General features: G+C 35.2%; 1 protein-coding gene across 1 annotated transcript in view; it reads right to left on the reverse strand.

Annotated features, from left to right (window-relative positions):
* The window catches only part of LOC144370975 (uncharacterized), a 56658-nt gene that overhangs the window by 3593 nt on the left and 35164 nt on the right, over positions 1–17901 (reverse strand). Inside the window, exon 4 of the mRNA XM_078032905.1 lies at positions 7632–7746. Within this exon, the coding sequence (XP_077889031.1) occupies positions 7738–7746 (9 nt within the window). The 3' untranslated portion in view covers positions 7632–7737. The remainder of the gene's footprint in view (positions 1–7631; positions 7747–17901) is intronic.

Here is a 17901-nt window from a genome sequence, read left to right on the forward strand (position 1 = left end):
CAAAATGAAGAGTTCTAAAGATGCATGGTGGTAGTGGTGCCACAACAATATGAATATATTTAATAGTCTAAACTTCCAATTTCCAGTCCAGCATATAGGGAGCTTTAAGCTGGTACCCCACCCTAACAAAAAGTAAAAAAACAAACTGAAAAATCAACAATTCTTCTTAGATCCATCCATAAGTTGTGGTGATGGCAGCACATGCCTGTAATAATCCCAGCCACTTGGGAGGCTTAGGCAGGGAGATCACAAGTTCAAGGCCACTTTGGGCAACTTAGTGAGACCCTGTATCAAAAAAAAAAAAAATTTAGAAGGGGTTGGGGATGTAGTTCAGTGGTAAAGGGCCCCTAGGTTTAATCCCCAGTACCACAAAAAAAAAGAGAAGTGAGATCACAGGGCAAACTGTTGCCTCCAAAATTGAAGAGCCCAACAGGTGAATGCAAAGAATCACAACTAGAGCAGAAACTCATGTGGTAGGAAAACCTGAACTGTAAATGATGAATTGCTGTAAGCTCAGAGTGGACAACTCTGAGAGTTAAATACTTCAGGGAAATCCAGTATAAGGGACCCACACTTTTATGAGTTTTACCTCCTAAAGCTCTAAGTCCTCCCACTGAACATACAGCAAAGGCAAGTTTTGAAAGACACCATTATTCCATTCTTAAAAAGGTCTGCCCTCAGGAGAAATGTTTAACCAGATCTTAACACACTAGTTGTTAGTTTGGGAGGTTTTTTTGTTTGTTTATTTTGGCACCAGGGATTGAACCCAAGAGTGTTTAACCACTGAGCCACACCCGCCACCCCTTTTTGTATTTTATTTAGAGACAGTGTCTCACTGAGTTGCTTAGGGCCTTGCTAAATTGCTGACGCTGGCTTTGAACTTGTGGTCCTCCAACCTCAACCTCCTGAGCCACTGGAATTACAGATATGTGCCACCAGGCACATCCCAGGTCATTTCATCAGAGCTTAACTGACCTGTGCAAAGGAAAATTCCAACTCCAACCCACTCAGATAATCCTGATCCAATTAAGAGGGAGAGAGGAAAATTGAAATTCACAAATGAAGTTCACATTCCAGAGGCACAGGCTACAGAATATCTCCCATCCCCAACATCTTACACCATGTTATTGAAGACATATTTACAGCAATTTCTTTTTTTTATTATTTATTTATTTTTTTATTGGTTGTTCACAACATTACAAAGCTCTTGACATATCATATTTCATACATTAGATTGAAGTGGGTTATGAACTCCCAATTTTACCCCAAATGCAGATTGCAGAATCACGTCGGTTACACATCCACACTTTTACATAATGCCCTATTAGTAATTGTTGTATTCTGCTACCTTTCCTATCCCCTACTGTCCCCCCTCCCCTTCCCTCACATCTTCTCTCTCTACCCCATCTACAGTAATTCATTTCTCTCCTTGTTTATTTTCCCATTCCCCTCACAACCTCTTATATGTAATTTTGTATAGCAATGAGGGTCTCCCTTCATTTCCATGCAATTTCCTTTTTCTCTCCCTTTCCCTCCCATCTCATGTCTCTGTTTAATGTTAATCTTTTCTTCCTGCTCTTCCTCCCTGCTCTGTTCATAGTTGCTCTCATTATATCAAAGAAGACATTTGGTATTTGTTTTTTAGGGATTGGCTAGCTTCACTAAGCATAATCTGCTCTAGTGCCATCCATTTCCCTGCAAATTCCATGATTTTGTCATTTTTTAGTGCTGCGTAATATTCCATGGTGTATAAATGCCACATTTTTTTAATCCATTCATCTATTGAAGGGCATCTGGGTTGGTTCCACAGTCTAGCTATTGTGAATTGTGTTGCTATGAACATCGATGTGGCAGTATCCCTGTAGCATGCTCTTTTAAGGTCTTCAGGGAATAGACCGAGAAGGGCAATAGCAGGGTCAAATGGTGGTTCCGTTCCCAGCTTTCCCAGGAATCTCCATACTGCTTTCCAAATTGGCCGCACCAATTTGCAGTCCCACCAGCAATGTACAAGTGTACCCTTTTCTCCACATCCTCGCCAGCACTTGTTGTTGTTTGACTTCATAGTGGCTGCCAATCTTACTGGAGTGAGATGGTATCTTAGGGTGGTTTTGATTTGCATTTCTCTGACTGCTAGAGATGGTGAGCATTTTTTCATGTACTTATTGATTGATTGTATATCCTCCTCTGAGAAGTGTCTGTTCAGGTCCTTGGCCCATTTGTTAATTGGGTTATTTGTTATCTTATTGTCTAATTTTTTGAGTTCTTTGTATACTCTGGATATTAGGGCTCTATCTGAAGTGTGAAGAGTAAAAATTTGTTCCCAGGATGTAGGCTTCCTATTTACCTCTCTTACTGTTTCTCTTGCTGAGAAAAAACTTTTTAGTTTAAGTAAGTCCCATTTGTTGATTCTTGTTATTAACTCTTGTGCTATGGGTGTCCTATTAAGGAATTTGGAGCCCGACCCCACAATATGTAGATCGGAGCCAACTTTTTCTTCTATCAGATGCAGAGTCTCTGATTTGATATCAAGCTCCTTGATCCATTTTGAGTTAACTTTTGTGCATGGCGAGAGAAAGGGATTCAGTTTCATTTTGTTGTTCAAAACATTAGAAAAACTAGGGATAACAGGAACTTACCTTGACATTGACATTGTAAAAGATATCTATGCTAAGCCTCAGGCTACCATCATTCTAAATGGAGAAAAGTTGAAGGCATTCCCTCTAAAATCTGGAACAAGACAGGGATGCCCTCTCTCACCACTTCCATTTAATTTAGTCCTTGAAATACTAGCCAGAGCAATTAGACAGACAAAAGAAATTAAAGGCATAAAAATAGGAAAAGAAGAACTTAATTTATCACTATTTGCGGGTGACATGATTCTATACCTAGAAGACCCAAAAGGGTCTACAAAGAAACTACTAGAACTAATAAATGAATTCAGCAAAGTGGCAGGATATAAAATCAACACACATAAATCAAAGGCATTACTGTATATCAGCGATAAAACTTCTGAAACGAAAATGAGGAAAAACACTCCATTCACAATATCCTCAAAAAAAATAAAATACTTGGGAATCAACCTAACAAAAGAGGTGAAAGATTTATACAATGAAAACTACAGAACCCTAAAGAGAGAAGTAGAAGAAGATCTTAGAAGATGGAAAAATATACCCTGTTCATGGATAGGCAGAACTAACATTATCAAAATGGCGATATTACCAAAAGTTCTCTATAGGTTTAATGCAATGCCAATCAAAATCCCAATGGCATTTCTTGTAGAAATAGATAAAGCAATCATGAAATTCATATGGAAAAATAAAAGACCCAGAATAGCAACAGCAATTTCTTTTACTCAGTTTATCACATGTGGCTATCAAGAAAAAATTAAAGGGCTGGGGTTGTGGTTCAGTGGTGGAGTGCTTGCCTAGCATGTGTGAGGCCCTGGGTTCGATCCTCAGCACTGCATATAAAGACATAAAATAAAGGTCCATCTACAACTTAAAAAATATATATTTTTTAGAAAAACTTAAAATACTACAGAGAAATCAGACAAAAGAAATTATAGGGATACACATAGGAAAAGAAGAACTCAAACTGTTTGCCGACATGATTCCATATTTAGAAGATCCAAAAAAAACTCCACCAGAAAACTTCTAGAATTAATAAATGAATTCAACAAAATAGCAGGATATAAAATCAATACCCATAAATCAAATGCATTTCTATACATAAGTGATGAATCCACCGCAAGAGAAATTAGGAAAACTACCTCATTCAAAATAGCCTCAAAAAATATAAAATACTTGGGAATCAATCTAACAGAAGAAGAGGTGAAAGACCTCTACAATGAAAACTACAGAACACCAAAGAAGGAAATTGAAGAAGACCTTAGAGGATGGAAAGATCTCCCATATTCTTGGATGGGCAGAATTAATATAGTCAAAATGACCATACTACCAAAACTGTTATACAGATTTAATGCAAGTCCTATTAAAATCCAAATGACATTCTTCATAGAACCAGAAAAAGCAATCATGAAATTCATTTGGAAATATAAGAGACCCTGAATACCCAAAGTAATTCTTGGCAAAAAAAGTGAAGCAGGAGGCATCATAATACCAGACCCTAAACTATACTACAGAGAAATAGTAACAAAAACAGCATGGTATTGGCAAGAAATAGATATATAGACCAGTGGTACAGAAGAGAAGACACGGAGACCAACCCACATAAAAACAGTTATCTCATACTAGACAAAGGTGCCAAAAACATACATTGCAGAAGGAATAGCCTCTTCAACAAATGCTTCTGGGGAAAACTGGAAATCCATATGTAGCAAAATGAAATTAAACCATTTTCTCTCCCCATGCACAAAATTCAACTCAAAGTGGATCAAGGACCTAGGAATTAGACCAGAGAACCTGCACCTCATAGAAGAAAGAGTAGACCCAACTCATCATATCAGATTAGGCCCCAACTTCCTTAATAAGATTCCTATAGCACAATAATTAAAACCAAGAATCAATAAATGGGATGGACTCAAATTAAAAAGCTTCTTCTCAGCAAAAGAAACAATCACTGAGGTAAAGAGAGAGCCTACAGTATGGGAGCAAATTTTTACCACATACACATCAGATAGAACGCTAATCTCTAGGATATATAAAGAACTCAAAAAACCTAATACCAAAAAAACAAACAACCCAATCAATAAACGGGCTAAAGAACTGAACAGACACTTCTCAGAAGAAGATATATAAGCAATCAACAAATATATGAAAAGTGTTCATCTTTAGTAATTAGAGAAATGCAAACCAAAACTACTCTAATATTTCATCTCACTCCAGTCAGAATGGCAGTTATCCCCAGGAATACAAGCAATAGTAAGTGTTGGAAAGGATGTGGGGGAAAAGGTACCCTCATACATTGCTGGTGGGACTGCAAATTAGTGCAGCCAGTTTGGAAAGCAGTATGGAGATTCCTTGGAAAGCTGGGAATGGAACCACCATTTGACCCATCTATTCCCCTTCTTGGACTATACTCAAAAGACCTAAAAAGAGCATACTACAAAGACACAGCCACATCAATGTTTATAGCAGCACAATTCACAATAGCTAGACTGTGGAACCAACCTAGATGCCCTTCAATGGATGAATGGATTTTAAAATGTGGCATTTATACCCAATAGAATATTACTCAGCACTAAAAAATAACAAGATCATAGCATCTGCAGGGAAATGGATTGCATTAGAGCAGATTATGCTAAGTGAAGTTTGCCAATCCCTAAAAAACAAAGGCCGAATGTCTTCTCTGATATAAGGGGGGTGACTCAAAATGGGATAGGGAGGAAGAGCATGAGAAGATGATTACCACTAAATAGGGAAGAGTAGTGGGAGGGAAAGGAAGGGAGAAGGGGAATTACACAGAAGAAGGAAGGAGACCCTCATCGTTATACAGACAATGGAATATTATCCAGCACTAAAAAGAAATGAACTATCAAGTCAAGAAAAAGACATGGAGGAATCTTAAGTGCATGTTACTAAGTTAAAGAAGTCAATTGAAGAAAATTGCATACCATATATGCCATTCTGAAAAAAAAAACTAAAACTATGAATACAGTAAATGCATTTTCCTCACAAGCTGGGGGAAAGAGGAACGAACAGGTGGAACAAAGAGCATTTTGATAGTAGTGACACAACTCTATATAATACTACAGTGTTGGATATATGTCATTATAAAATTTGTCCAAACCCATAAAATGTACAACACCAAGAGTGAATTACAAATCATAATGCAAACTAGGGACTTTAGGTGATAATGGTATGTCAAAGTAAATTTATCAGATTTACCCATTGGTGGGAATGGTCCTGATATGAACAAGGCTATTCTATACCTTCCACCTAAATTTTTTTGTAGGGAGAAGTATTGGGATTGAACCCAGGGACAGGGTCTCAACTAAATTGCTGAGGCTGGTCTCAAATTTGCAATTCTCCTGCCTTAGCCTCCCAAGTCGCTGGGATTACACATATGCACCACCATACCACACACCAGGTTCCACTCAATTTTGCTGTGAACCTAAAATAACTCTTAAAAATTAAGTCCAGTTTTTAGAAAATGGTTAAGATGGTAAATTTATGTTATGTATATCTTAATACACACATACACACAAAAAAAGGGAGGCGGTTCAGTGAGTGGTCTTGGGAGTCAATCCCCAGTACCAAAAAAAAAAGTATAGAATAAAATATTATAAAAGAAAATATTTTTTTCAGCTTGTTCTTTATTAATGTTTCTAGTATATTCTGTTCTCTACTGTTAATAACAATATTACACACACTTGGAAATTGCTGAAAGAGTAGGCGTTAAGTGTTCTCACCACAAATAAATAAGCATGTGAGGTAATATGCATGTTAATTAGTTTAGTTTAACCATTCCATCATTTACACATATTTCAAAATATAATGTTATACTATAAAGATATATGGTGTTTGTCAATTTTAAAAAATAAAAATTAAAAAATGAAGTTTATTATGTTCTATATAATAAATATATGATAGTTTTTAAAAAAACAAGGAGAGTTTTGTTTGGGTTTTATCTTTCTTAATATTTATTGAAAAGAAAAAAATCCTTTCTCTATTGTGGTCACCCTAACGAGGATAGATGGACCTCCCAACCAAAATTCAGTTTAGGTATTGACACAGATGACACCACACCACCTTTGCACTGACAGGATATGAAAATGTGGCTCCATACAGATCCAAAACCATCTTGACAGAGCAAAATCAGGAGACCTTCTCAATTTTTATTGTGACTGGAAGATGGGGCTTAACTGAGAGTTCTTATATATGAGCTTCAAGGGGCATGTGTAGTTTGAATATCCTGTAAGTTCTAAAGGAAGAAGCACCTGGGCTTTCTTAACGACTTCATCAGATGAGAGACAGAAGGAAAAATAAGTGGTGAAGTTTCAAGGATATCAGCAATCAAGCATCAAAAATAGTCAGGCATGTGTGGTTACACACAACTGTAATAACGTTTACTTGGGAGGCTGAGGCAGGAGGAGTCCAAGTTAGAGGCCAGCCCAGGCAACTAAGTAAAACCCTATCTCAAAATAAAATGGGGGAAAAAAGATCTGAAGATGTAGATGTAGCACAGTGCTTGCCTATCACATGTGAAACTCTGGGTTCAATCCCCAGTACTGCAAAAATAAATTTATTACAATTCACTCCCTAATGTTTACCTGATCACTAAAGTGTGCAGTTTAACTGAATGTGAATTTGTTTATAAACAAGTCATTATAGTACTATATGAGACCTGCAGAGGAGTTAACACCTGTTTCTAGACAGTCAGGGTAGAGCTGGCCTCAGCTAACAAAATAATTTTTCAAGAATTTAACCAAGATGGCAGGGCCTTATACTATGTTTAGGGCAACAACCCGTGCTCTTTTTGTGAAATCCTTTTTAAGTATTTGTATGTCTTGAATGAGTTTGTCAAGTCAATCTCTTGGGGGTTAGAGATGTAGCTCATCAGGCCTCTTTCCCTGCACACACAAGAGCCTGGATTCAAGCCCCAGCACCACACACACAAAAAGTTACACATCAATCTCTTCAGAGGCAGATAACATCAATGTTATGTCTTACCTGTGTTTTTGGAAAAAGCTGTATATTTTTAAGATCTTGCTTATAAAGATGTATATGATGGCAGGGCTATTGAGGAGTAGGGACCTTATAGGTGCCTAGGAAGGTATTATATTTCCTGAAAATGAAAGCAAATTACAGCTGAGAGACTCCTGTAATAGGGACTGTTCAAAATATGTTAGCCAAACCTATGCAGAGTGTTTATGAGTTATACAGTAGAAAGACTCAATAATTTCAGTAATATTGGGTATGGAGGCCTTGACAAATAGAACTATGCATTAAGGGGCAGCAATCAACTGTGAGGCAATATTTACTTTTTCCAAGTTTAAAAAGAAAGTAAAATTGGATTATTATATGGGCAAGCCAAGAAGATTACAATCCCTTCTCTAAGTGGGTCTTATATACCAATTTTCAATCCATCAAGGCCCCTTTTTAATTTATATTGGGCCATATTAACTGCTTTAATTAGCAGGGAAGATCTTCAGGGTTTCATGTGCTCCAGCTGGTGTTAAGTGCCATATACTTAAATGCCCTTGGGTTCAATCCCCCATACCACATTAAAAACAAAAGAACGAAGAAACAAAGAAAAAAACACACCAAATTTTGGAACTTTTTCAGTTTTTTTGTTTCATTAGTCTCTCTGGAGGCTTAGCTCCAACTCCTCAACTTGCAGAGTCTTCCATGTTACTGCTGTTTCCTTTCCCTGTGCCACAACAAAAAATTCTCTCAAGGGCATTCACAAGGCAATAAAAGAACTCTATTTTCAAATTTTCAAGGTCAATATTATTTCACTACATAATGTCCAATGCCTTGAAAAGAATCATTTCAAATATTTCACCTGTTTTTTTTACAGTTGTTTCAAGGGGGAGAAAAAATCTGTTACTATGACTCCACGAAAAATGAAAGTCTTTTCTCATTTTTTTTCCTTTAAGAAAATTTTGATTCACATAGTTGTGAGAAACACTACAGAGACTCCTTATATACTGTGTCTAGTTTCCTCCAATAGTAACACCTTGCAAAAAAAATAGTATAATAAATATCACAACTAGAATTTTTTTTTGGGGGGGGGTTGTTGTGGATTGAACCTAGGGCCTTGTGAATACATACTCCTAGTTCCTACAACCAGGACATTGATATTAATACAATTCACTGATTTCATTCAGACATTTCCATATTCCAATATTTTCCCTATAAGAGAACCTGTTGAAGAGATGTTACCCCCAAATAATGAAGATCCTTGAATTAAGATTTATCAAACACAAAAATGAATTTCAACAAAACAGTATCTGCAAGAGTAAGTACAATTCTCCCTTATTTGTAATAGTACTTTCTCCCGTTTTAGTTACTGGCAGCCAACCAAGGTTTCAAAATATTACATGAAAAATCCCAGAAATAATTTATAAAATTAAAATTACATGCCTGAATAGCATGAAATCTTATGCCAACATGTTTCATGCCACATGGGATGTGATTAGTCAATAGCTGCAGGTTATCAGACCAACTGTCTTGGTACAGCAATGCATATTTTCAAGTAACTCTTATTTTACTTAATAATGATACCAAAGAACAAGAATAGTGATGCTGGCAATTTTATTTCAGTTTATTCCTTTATCTGTTCTATTTTATTAGTTCTTCTAATATCTTACTATGCCTAATTTATACATTAAAACTTACCATAGGTATGCATATATATAGGGAAACAACAGTAAATATATAAGGCCTTGGAACATATCCCGTGAGAATAAGGAGGGACTGCTATATAGCTAAAAAATTGTAAAAAAGCCAATTCTTCTCTGTTTTTATCTAATAAAGCTTAGCTGTCATACTTTATATTCATTCCTAATACTCTACTGCATAACATGTTGTCTAATTAGCTAACAAATTCTAGTATTCCTTTTTCAATAAAAATATTGTAAGAGTATTTCATTGTACATAGACATACTGTCTATTTAAGATGCTGCTGAAATTGTAAATATAGCCAAAACAACAATGAACAACAATAGTTTTTTAAAAAAAATACTGCAAGAGCCTGTATTTTAGAGAATAAAATCCTTAATAACTAATTTATAAAACACAACTAAACTCCAGATATACTCAAGTCCATATTTTATTAAGTATGACATGTGGCTCTTTCAAACTACAACTAAAAATTATTTTTTAAAGTAAAATATGCCATAGATAGGTGTGGTACGTTTGCTTGTTTTTCATTTTACATCTCAGTTCAAATGAAATTCAAAGACAATTAACTCACTGCTTAAAATTCAACATATCAGGACTGGAACTGTAGCTCAGTGGTAGAGCACTTTCCTAGCACATGTGAAGCACTGGGTTCAATCCTCAGCACCACATAAAAATAAACAAACAAAATAAAGCTATTATGTCCACCCACAACTAAAAACATTTTCTAAAAAACTCAAGATATGAAGAAAATCATATGACCTTATTCAAAACTAGCAGAGACTTTTCTAGTTAAAGGATATGCTGATATTAATTAAAAAGGTTGATTTCCCCTAGTTAATGAAAGTATTTAATATAAACATCCCATCTACTGAACTAATTATCACTTCCCACAACAAACAAAAACAATCACTACTTCCACAAAATCCACTTATGAAAAGAAAAGTTTACTGTAAAAACACTTATAAAATGGGTTGAACAAGCTGGATAGCATTAATCCAAGGGTTAATTACAATATAATTTGTATTTTGTGTTGAAGATAATTATTGATGAATTATTCTAATCCTGTATTTCCAGGAATTTAAGAAGGAAAATTAAAATTAAAATATTTATTGATAAAATTGTGGGGCACTCATAAACAAGAATTATGGCATTTGCCAGTAAAAGGATGGTACTGTAAAAGGATGGAACTGCTAAGTGAAATAATCCAGTCCCCCCAAAAATCAAAGTCAGAATGTTCTCTTTGATATGTGAATGCTAACCCACAATAAGAAAGGGGAAGATTAGAAGTTTACTGGACTAGACAAAGGCCAATGAAGGGCAGAGAGGGGGGATGAGAATAAAAGAGAGAGTAGAATGAAGCAAACATATCTTTCCTATCCTTACATATGAATACACAACCAATGTAACTCCATATCATATACAACCATAATCATGGGATCCTGACTGGAACAAGTTATACTTAGTCTATGTATGTATAATATATCAAAATACACTTTACTGTCATGTATATGTAGAAAGAAACAAACAAACCAGTATGTTTATGGACCATCTGGCCCAGACTTGCTCCCATGGTTCCCTAAATTGGCTAGCTTTTTTAGGAACAGAAAGGGGGCATTCACTGTCTTCTCACTAACTCCAGTTGATTTTTTTTAACAATTACTTGGCACCATGCAATGGCAAATATTTTTATGAGGAGGATGATATTGAGGACCATATCTTCCTTGAACCTTAACTGTCAAAAATATCAAAGCAAAATTTGAGTGCTGGTTTTAATGACTATGATGGACTCTACTCTCTGGGTATTTGTGCTTTCCTTTCTTCTAATTATAGATTTACCTAGACCCGGCATTCCATTCATTCTCTTAACCTTGTCCACAGCTCCTTGAGTACCCTGTATGAAAGTTTCTTCACCTTACTCTCTTTCCTCCTCACAGAGCACATGCAGTGCATATTTGTAAATTTATTTATGACAAAAAAGTATTGCTATCACATTTGTTGTTCTTTTGTTGTACTTGATCAATTAAGCATAAAAAATATGCAACCATGGGGCTGGCATTGTGGCTCAGCAGGAGATAACAGCACTCACCTAGCTCGTGCCAGGCGCTGGGTTGGATCCTCAGCACCACAGAAAAATAAATAAATAAAATAAAGGTATTTTTAAATAAAAAAATAAAGGGTATTGTGTCCAGCTAGAACTAAAAAATATTTTTTAAAATTATGCAACCATAAAAAAAATTATGGAGCACTATATTAAATGATTCTTTGAACACAACAGGTTTTTATATTTTCAAAGTAAGACTGAAGGAAACTATTAAGAAAAAAAGTCAAAAAAAAGAAAAGAAAAGAAAAAAGTCCTTGTCTTATTTTGTTTCCTTTTAAAGCGGCTTTAAAATTTTATAATTCTTCTCAACCTTTTATTATTATAAGAACCAAAAATCATTTGTCAGTAGACATACAACATAAAATATTCTATGAACAGTCTCTAAAATAAAAATAAAAAATCTGTTCTATACCAAAAACCAAATAGGAGAAAACTTAAGGTAAAAATTAAAACTTATAAACAAAAATTACTAGATAGGACAAATATCATGTGATTCCACTTCTGTGAGCAAATTCAGAGACAGGAAAAAAAAAAAAGAGGTTACCAGGGGAGTAGGGTATAGAAAAGTATGAGAAGTTATTATTTAATAGATACAGTTTCTCTTTGGGATGATGAAAAAGTTCTGGAAATTCATAGTTGTGATGGCTGCCCAACACTATGAATGTACATAACACTACTGAATTATATGCTGAAAAATCGTTAAAATGGTAGTTATGCATATTTTACCACAATTCTAAAAAATATTAAGAAAAGAACAGTAATAATTTTGAATAAAATATACACATCACAAGGACTTGTAAACTGTGTGATAAGAAAAACAGATATGAAACACCTTGAAAATGAAAAGTAAAAACACTGATCAGGGTCTCAATTTTGACACTCCTGATGTTTTTGTTGGGGGATTTGAGGGTTTTATTTTTCATTTTGGAGGTTTGGAGTTTTTGCTTTTTCATTATTTATTCTAATTGGGTCTATATGACAGCAGAATGCATTTTGATTCACTGTACACAATTGCAGCACAATTTTTCTTTCTCTAGTTGTACACCATGTAGCATCACACCATATGTGCAGTCATACATGTAACTAGGGTAATGATGTCTATCTCATTTCACCATCTCTCTTGCCCCCATTCCTCCTCCCTTCTCCTTCCTCCCCTTTGCCCAATCGAAGTTCCTCCATTTTTCCAATGCCTTCCCCCACATTATGGATCAGCATTCACTTATCAGAGAGAACATTCAGTCTTTGTTTTCTGGGGATTGGCTTACTTTGTTTAGCATGATATTCTCCAACTCCATCCATTTACCTGCACATGCCATAATTTTATTCTCTTTTAATGCTGAGTAATATTCCATTGAGTATATATACCACAGTTTCTTTATCCATTCATCTACTGAAGGGCATCTAGGTTGATTCCTAAAAACAAAACAATTTTGTGGGGTTTTTTGTGGGTTTTTTTTTTTTTTGTGTGTGTGTGTGTGTTTTGTTTTTTTTTTTTTTTTGGCAGTGCTGGAAATTAAATTAAGGGCCTTGCACACACTAGGCAAACACTTGACCACTGAGATACATCTTGCTCCTCTATTTAATATCTTAAAGCATAGTTTCATAACCAGAGTTAAGTATTAATAAAAAAAAAGAACCCTCACCTTTAAAAATATTAGAGTCAAGCAGTAGCACATGCCTGTAATCCTAGCAACTCAGGAGGCTAAAGCAGAAGAATCACAAGTTCAAGGCCAGCAACAGCAACTTATGGAGGCCCTAAGCAACTTAGTGAGACCTGTCTCAAAATGAAAAATCAGAAGGGGTGGGGATGTGGTTAGTGGTTATAAGTACCCCTGGGTTCAATCTCCAGTAAACTGCCCCTGCCAAATTAGAAAGCTTCCCGTTATAATCGAAAAGCAATTTTACTTTATTCAGTTATTTTTACTAAAATGAATACTACGTTCCTTTAACTAACACAATGTATTCCAATTTATGTAATATTTGGAATACTCAAAAGAATATATGTGGGCTGGGTTGTAGCTCCGTCGCACTTGCCTGGCATGCTTAAGGCATTGGGCTCGATTCTCAGCACCATATACAAATAAATAAAATAAAGGTCCATCAACAACTAAAAAATATTTTTAAAAATGAATATATATAATATACTGTAACATTTTGTTTTTAACAAAATACTCACAAGTGTTTACTTACACAAAAAACAATTAATGAATTGGGCATCACCCCAAACCAACAGAAGTTCAGAGAGCTCCACCTGAGCTCATAGAGTATAGTGATGCACACCTGTAATCCCAGCAATTTGGGATGCTGAAGGAGAATTGAAAGTTCCAGGCCAGGCTAAGCAATTTAACAAGACCCTGTTCTCAAGAAAAAAAAAAATTTTTAAAGTAGGGTTGGGGGTATGGCTCAGTGGTGAAGCACCTGTGGTTTCAACTCCCAGTACCAGGAAATATGAGGCCCAAATGTGGACATAAGTCCTGTGTGAGCTATATCATTTACATATATATGTAAATATATATATATACACACACACACACATATATATACATATATATGTACATACACACATAAATATATATTATCATTAACATATACCACACACACTTATGTCTTTCCACAATGTAAAAATTTACTGAATAACAATAACGTCACAAGCTACATCACCTTCATCCACTTCAACTCATCAAAATACTTATGGTTCAGTTGTGTTATGACCAAAGCAATCACAATTCTTTTATTCCATCCCAATCTTAATTACTATTATCTATAATACTCAAGTCACATATCACACTTTACACAATGATTTAGAAGTTACAGAAACGGATAACAGTGGTCACAGCGTTCCAAGAGGCAGAACTGAGAGCAAAGGCAGAGGGCTGAATATATATGCAAAAGAGTCAATGCAGGTGGGTTAGGGTTATATAAGATTAAGAACCAATCAAAGAACTTGTTCAGGGCACAGAACCCTCAGGGTACAAAACTGTTCCAGTCCAAATGGTCTGGACAGCAGGCAGTTTTGAAGTGGGCCACATCAAACAGGGAGACTGATCAGATCTAAAGACCTAAGGAGTCAGGAGTTTGTGGCCTGTCAATCTCGTGGTCTGACAAGATGAGGGATTGTAGTGTACTCCCTCATACCACTAACTTAGGTGCCTCTGCTTTTGTGGTTTTTTTTCTTCTTTTTTTATATTTATTTTTTAGATGTAGTTAGACACAATACCTTTATTTTCTTTATTTTTATGTGGTGCTAAGGATTGAACCCAGGGCATTGCAAGTGGTAGGCAAGCGCTCCACTGCTGAGCCACAACCCCAATCCCCTTTTATGTGTTTTAGGTAAGGGAATTGCACCATTCAGAGGTCTGATATATCTGATAAATTCTAGGGCCTGGTTTCTCTGATAAGAGTTTGATACACTCATGCATCCATGTGCTTCTGATTTAGTTCAGATACTCCACAGGTGTATTATTATTATTATTATAGCAAAACTAATTTGTTATCAGTTTGTGCCTTAGGATCTTGCTGTGCAGTTGGATATTATTCTTTTTGACAAATTTTATAAGTCCAATGTCTGGTGGTTATCTGTTTGCCCAGACAAGTCACCAAGTCATTCTGCCTTAGCCCTTGCACCAAAATGGCATAGCTAAAAACAAACTGATAAAGTACAAAATGGTTCAGGGCTAGGCACTGCTGTTCTATACAACAGAGTAATTCAGAGCAGGGCACAGCTTGCTCTCCATGTATTCTGATCAATTGACAGCCTATGACTGGTTGAGACTCAGCAATTTGTCACAAGAATATACACTTAAGTTGGTTACAGCTTATTTACAAACTAAAGTCAAGGTTAGCTAGATAGGAGGCAGGTTTAGGCCAAATTTAATTTAACAATACCCAATGAGCTCCTTTCAAATGAAACTGAGCCTTTTTGTGTGTGTGTGTGGGGGGGGGGGTGGTACTGGAGATTTAATCCAGAGCCTTCTATAACCTAGGCAAGTGCTCTACCACTAAGCTATATCCGAAACCCTTTAAAAAAATTATATAGGGTCTTGATAAATTGTCCAGATGGCCTTTAAAATTATGATCCTCTTGCCTCCATCTTCTGAGCAGCTGAGACTAAAAACATGTACCACGGCATCCAGTTTCATCTGCTCTGGTTATAAGCAGTTCTATTCAACACTGTACTAGAAGTTCTAACCAGATCAATTAGGCAAGAAAAATTTTAAAAAGGCACCGACGTTGAAAAAGAAGCAAAACTATCTCTATTTGCAGGTAATATTGGCAGATGTAAGAAAAAAAACTCAAAATCAGCCTTATTTCTATATACTAGCAATGACCAATCCGAAAACAACTAATTTATAAGACCATCAAAAAGAATAAAATAATACATAGCCAGGCACCACAGTGAGTACTAGTAACAGAAACTAAAGCAGGAGAATCAAGGATCCCTGAGCCTGGGAGTTCAAGGCCTGCCTATTAAATATACTGAGAGCCTGTATCTTTTGGGAAAAATTAAAATAAAACACTTAGGAATAAATTTAACCAAGGAAATAAAGACTTATATACACTCAAAATTACAGGAAATTGCTGAAATCTTAGCCTAAAAAAACTTAGACAACCCTTTATGTAAGACAACATTAATTAAAGACCTAATATTAAGATTCCAATACTCCAAAAAGCAATCTATAAACTCAGTGCAATCCTACCAAAATTCCAATGGTTTTTTTTTTTGCAAAAGTGCAAACTCTGATCTTAAAATTAATATAGAATTATATAGGATCCTGAGAAGCCAAAACAATCTTAAAAAAAAGAACAAAATTGAAGGATTCACTTTTTATTTCCAATCTTTTTCAAATTCATTTGTGGTCAACTGATTTTCAGTAACAGTGCCACCATAATTCAATAAGGGAAAAAAACTCTCTTCAACCAATGGTGCCAAGAAAACTAGATATCCATATACAAAACAAGAAAGGCAAACCCTTACCTTAAATCATAAATGAAAATTAACTCAAAATTAATTAGAGACCTATTAAATATAACAACTAAAGTATAAAACTCTTAGATGAAAAATGGGGTAAATCTTCATGATCTTGGGTTTGAAAATACTTTCTTAGTTGTGACAATAGAAGCACAAGCAGCTACATCAAATTGGACTACGTCAAAATTTAAAACTTCTGAGCGTCAAAAGACTATCAAGAAAGTAAAAAATAAAACCTACACAATGAGTTTTTGCCAATATCTGCAAATAATATATCTGATAAGGTTCTAATATACAAAATGTACAAAAGCTCTTATAACAACTCCAAGAAGAAAACCCAATTTAAAAAATTAGACATTTCAGGGCTGGGGCTGTAGCTCAGTGGCAGAGGGCTTGCCTTGCACATATGAGGCACTGGATTCAATCCTCAGCACTACATAAAAATAAATAAACAAATAAAGATATTTTGCCCATCTACAACTAAAAAAAAAAGGTTGTTTTTTTAAAAAAGATTTTTCTTCAAGTAAGATATAAATGGCCAATAAGCACAAGATGCTCAATGTTCTTAATAAAAAAAATTCAGTTTAAAACCACAATTGATCTCATATCACACACACTAGTGTGACTATTTTCTAACAAAAACTAACATAAGTATTGATGAGAATATGGAAAAATTAGAACCTTCTTACACTGCTGATGAGAATTTAAAATAGAACAGCTGCTGTGGAAAACTGGCAATTCCTCAATAAGTTAAAATTATCATATGACTTTGCAATGCCACTTCTAGGTATATACTAAAAATAAAAATAGGTGTTGAAACAAAAACATGTACATGAATGTTCACAACACCACTATTCACAGTAACCAACAAGTATTATTTATGTCCCTCAATAGAAGAATAGATAAACAAAATGTCAATTTACTATGAAAAGGAATGAAGCACTGACACATGCTACATATATGGATGAGCCCTGAAAACAGTATATCTTTTTACCATAATAAAAAGTTCAACACTACATATAATCCACAATGAATGAAAACTGTAAACCAAAGGCTAGGGTTGTGGCTCAGAAGTAGAGTGTTCACCTAGCAGGCGCGGGGCCCTGGGTTTGATCCTCAGCACCACATAAAAATAAATGAATGGAATAAAGGTATTGTGTCCAACTACAACTAAAAAAATTGTAAACTAATTGCACTTAAAATAGCATCCAGAAAACAAATTCACAGGGATAAATTTAATAAAATATGTATAAAACCTGTACACTGAAAATGGAAAACACTGCTGAGAGAAATAAAGAGGAGGCAATAAACTTCTCTTGCTGAGAGAAAGCTAGAGAAGAGGTAATTATTTAAAAAAAAAAAAAACCACAGAGTTAGGTTCACATTGTGGCATGAAAGTAGAGGCCTTAAAAATGGTTTTAAGAGGGAGTTTTAAATGAATAACTTTTCTAGTCAAGAATAATTATATGCAACATACTTTCACAGAGGATACAGTTTAAAAGATTTGGGTTACGACATATGAG

Source organism: Ictidomys tridecemlineatus, chromosome 15 (genome assembly GCF_052094955.1).
Source record: "Ictidomys tridecemlineatus isolate mIctTri1 chromosome 15, mIctTri1.hap1, whole genome shotgun sequence".
NCBI lineage: Eukaryota > Metazoa > Chordata > Mammalia > Rodentia > Sciuridae > Ictidomys > Ictidomys tridecemlineatus.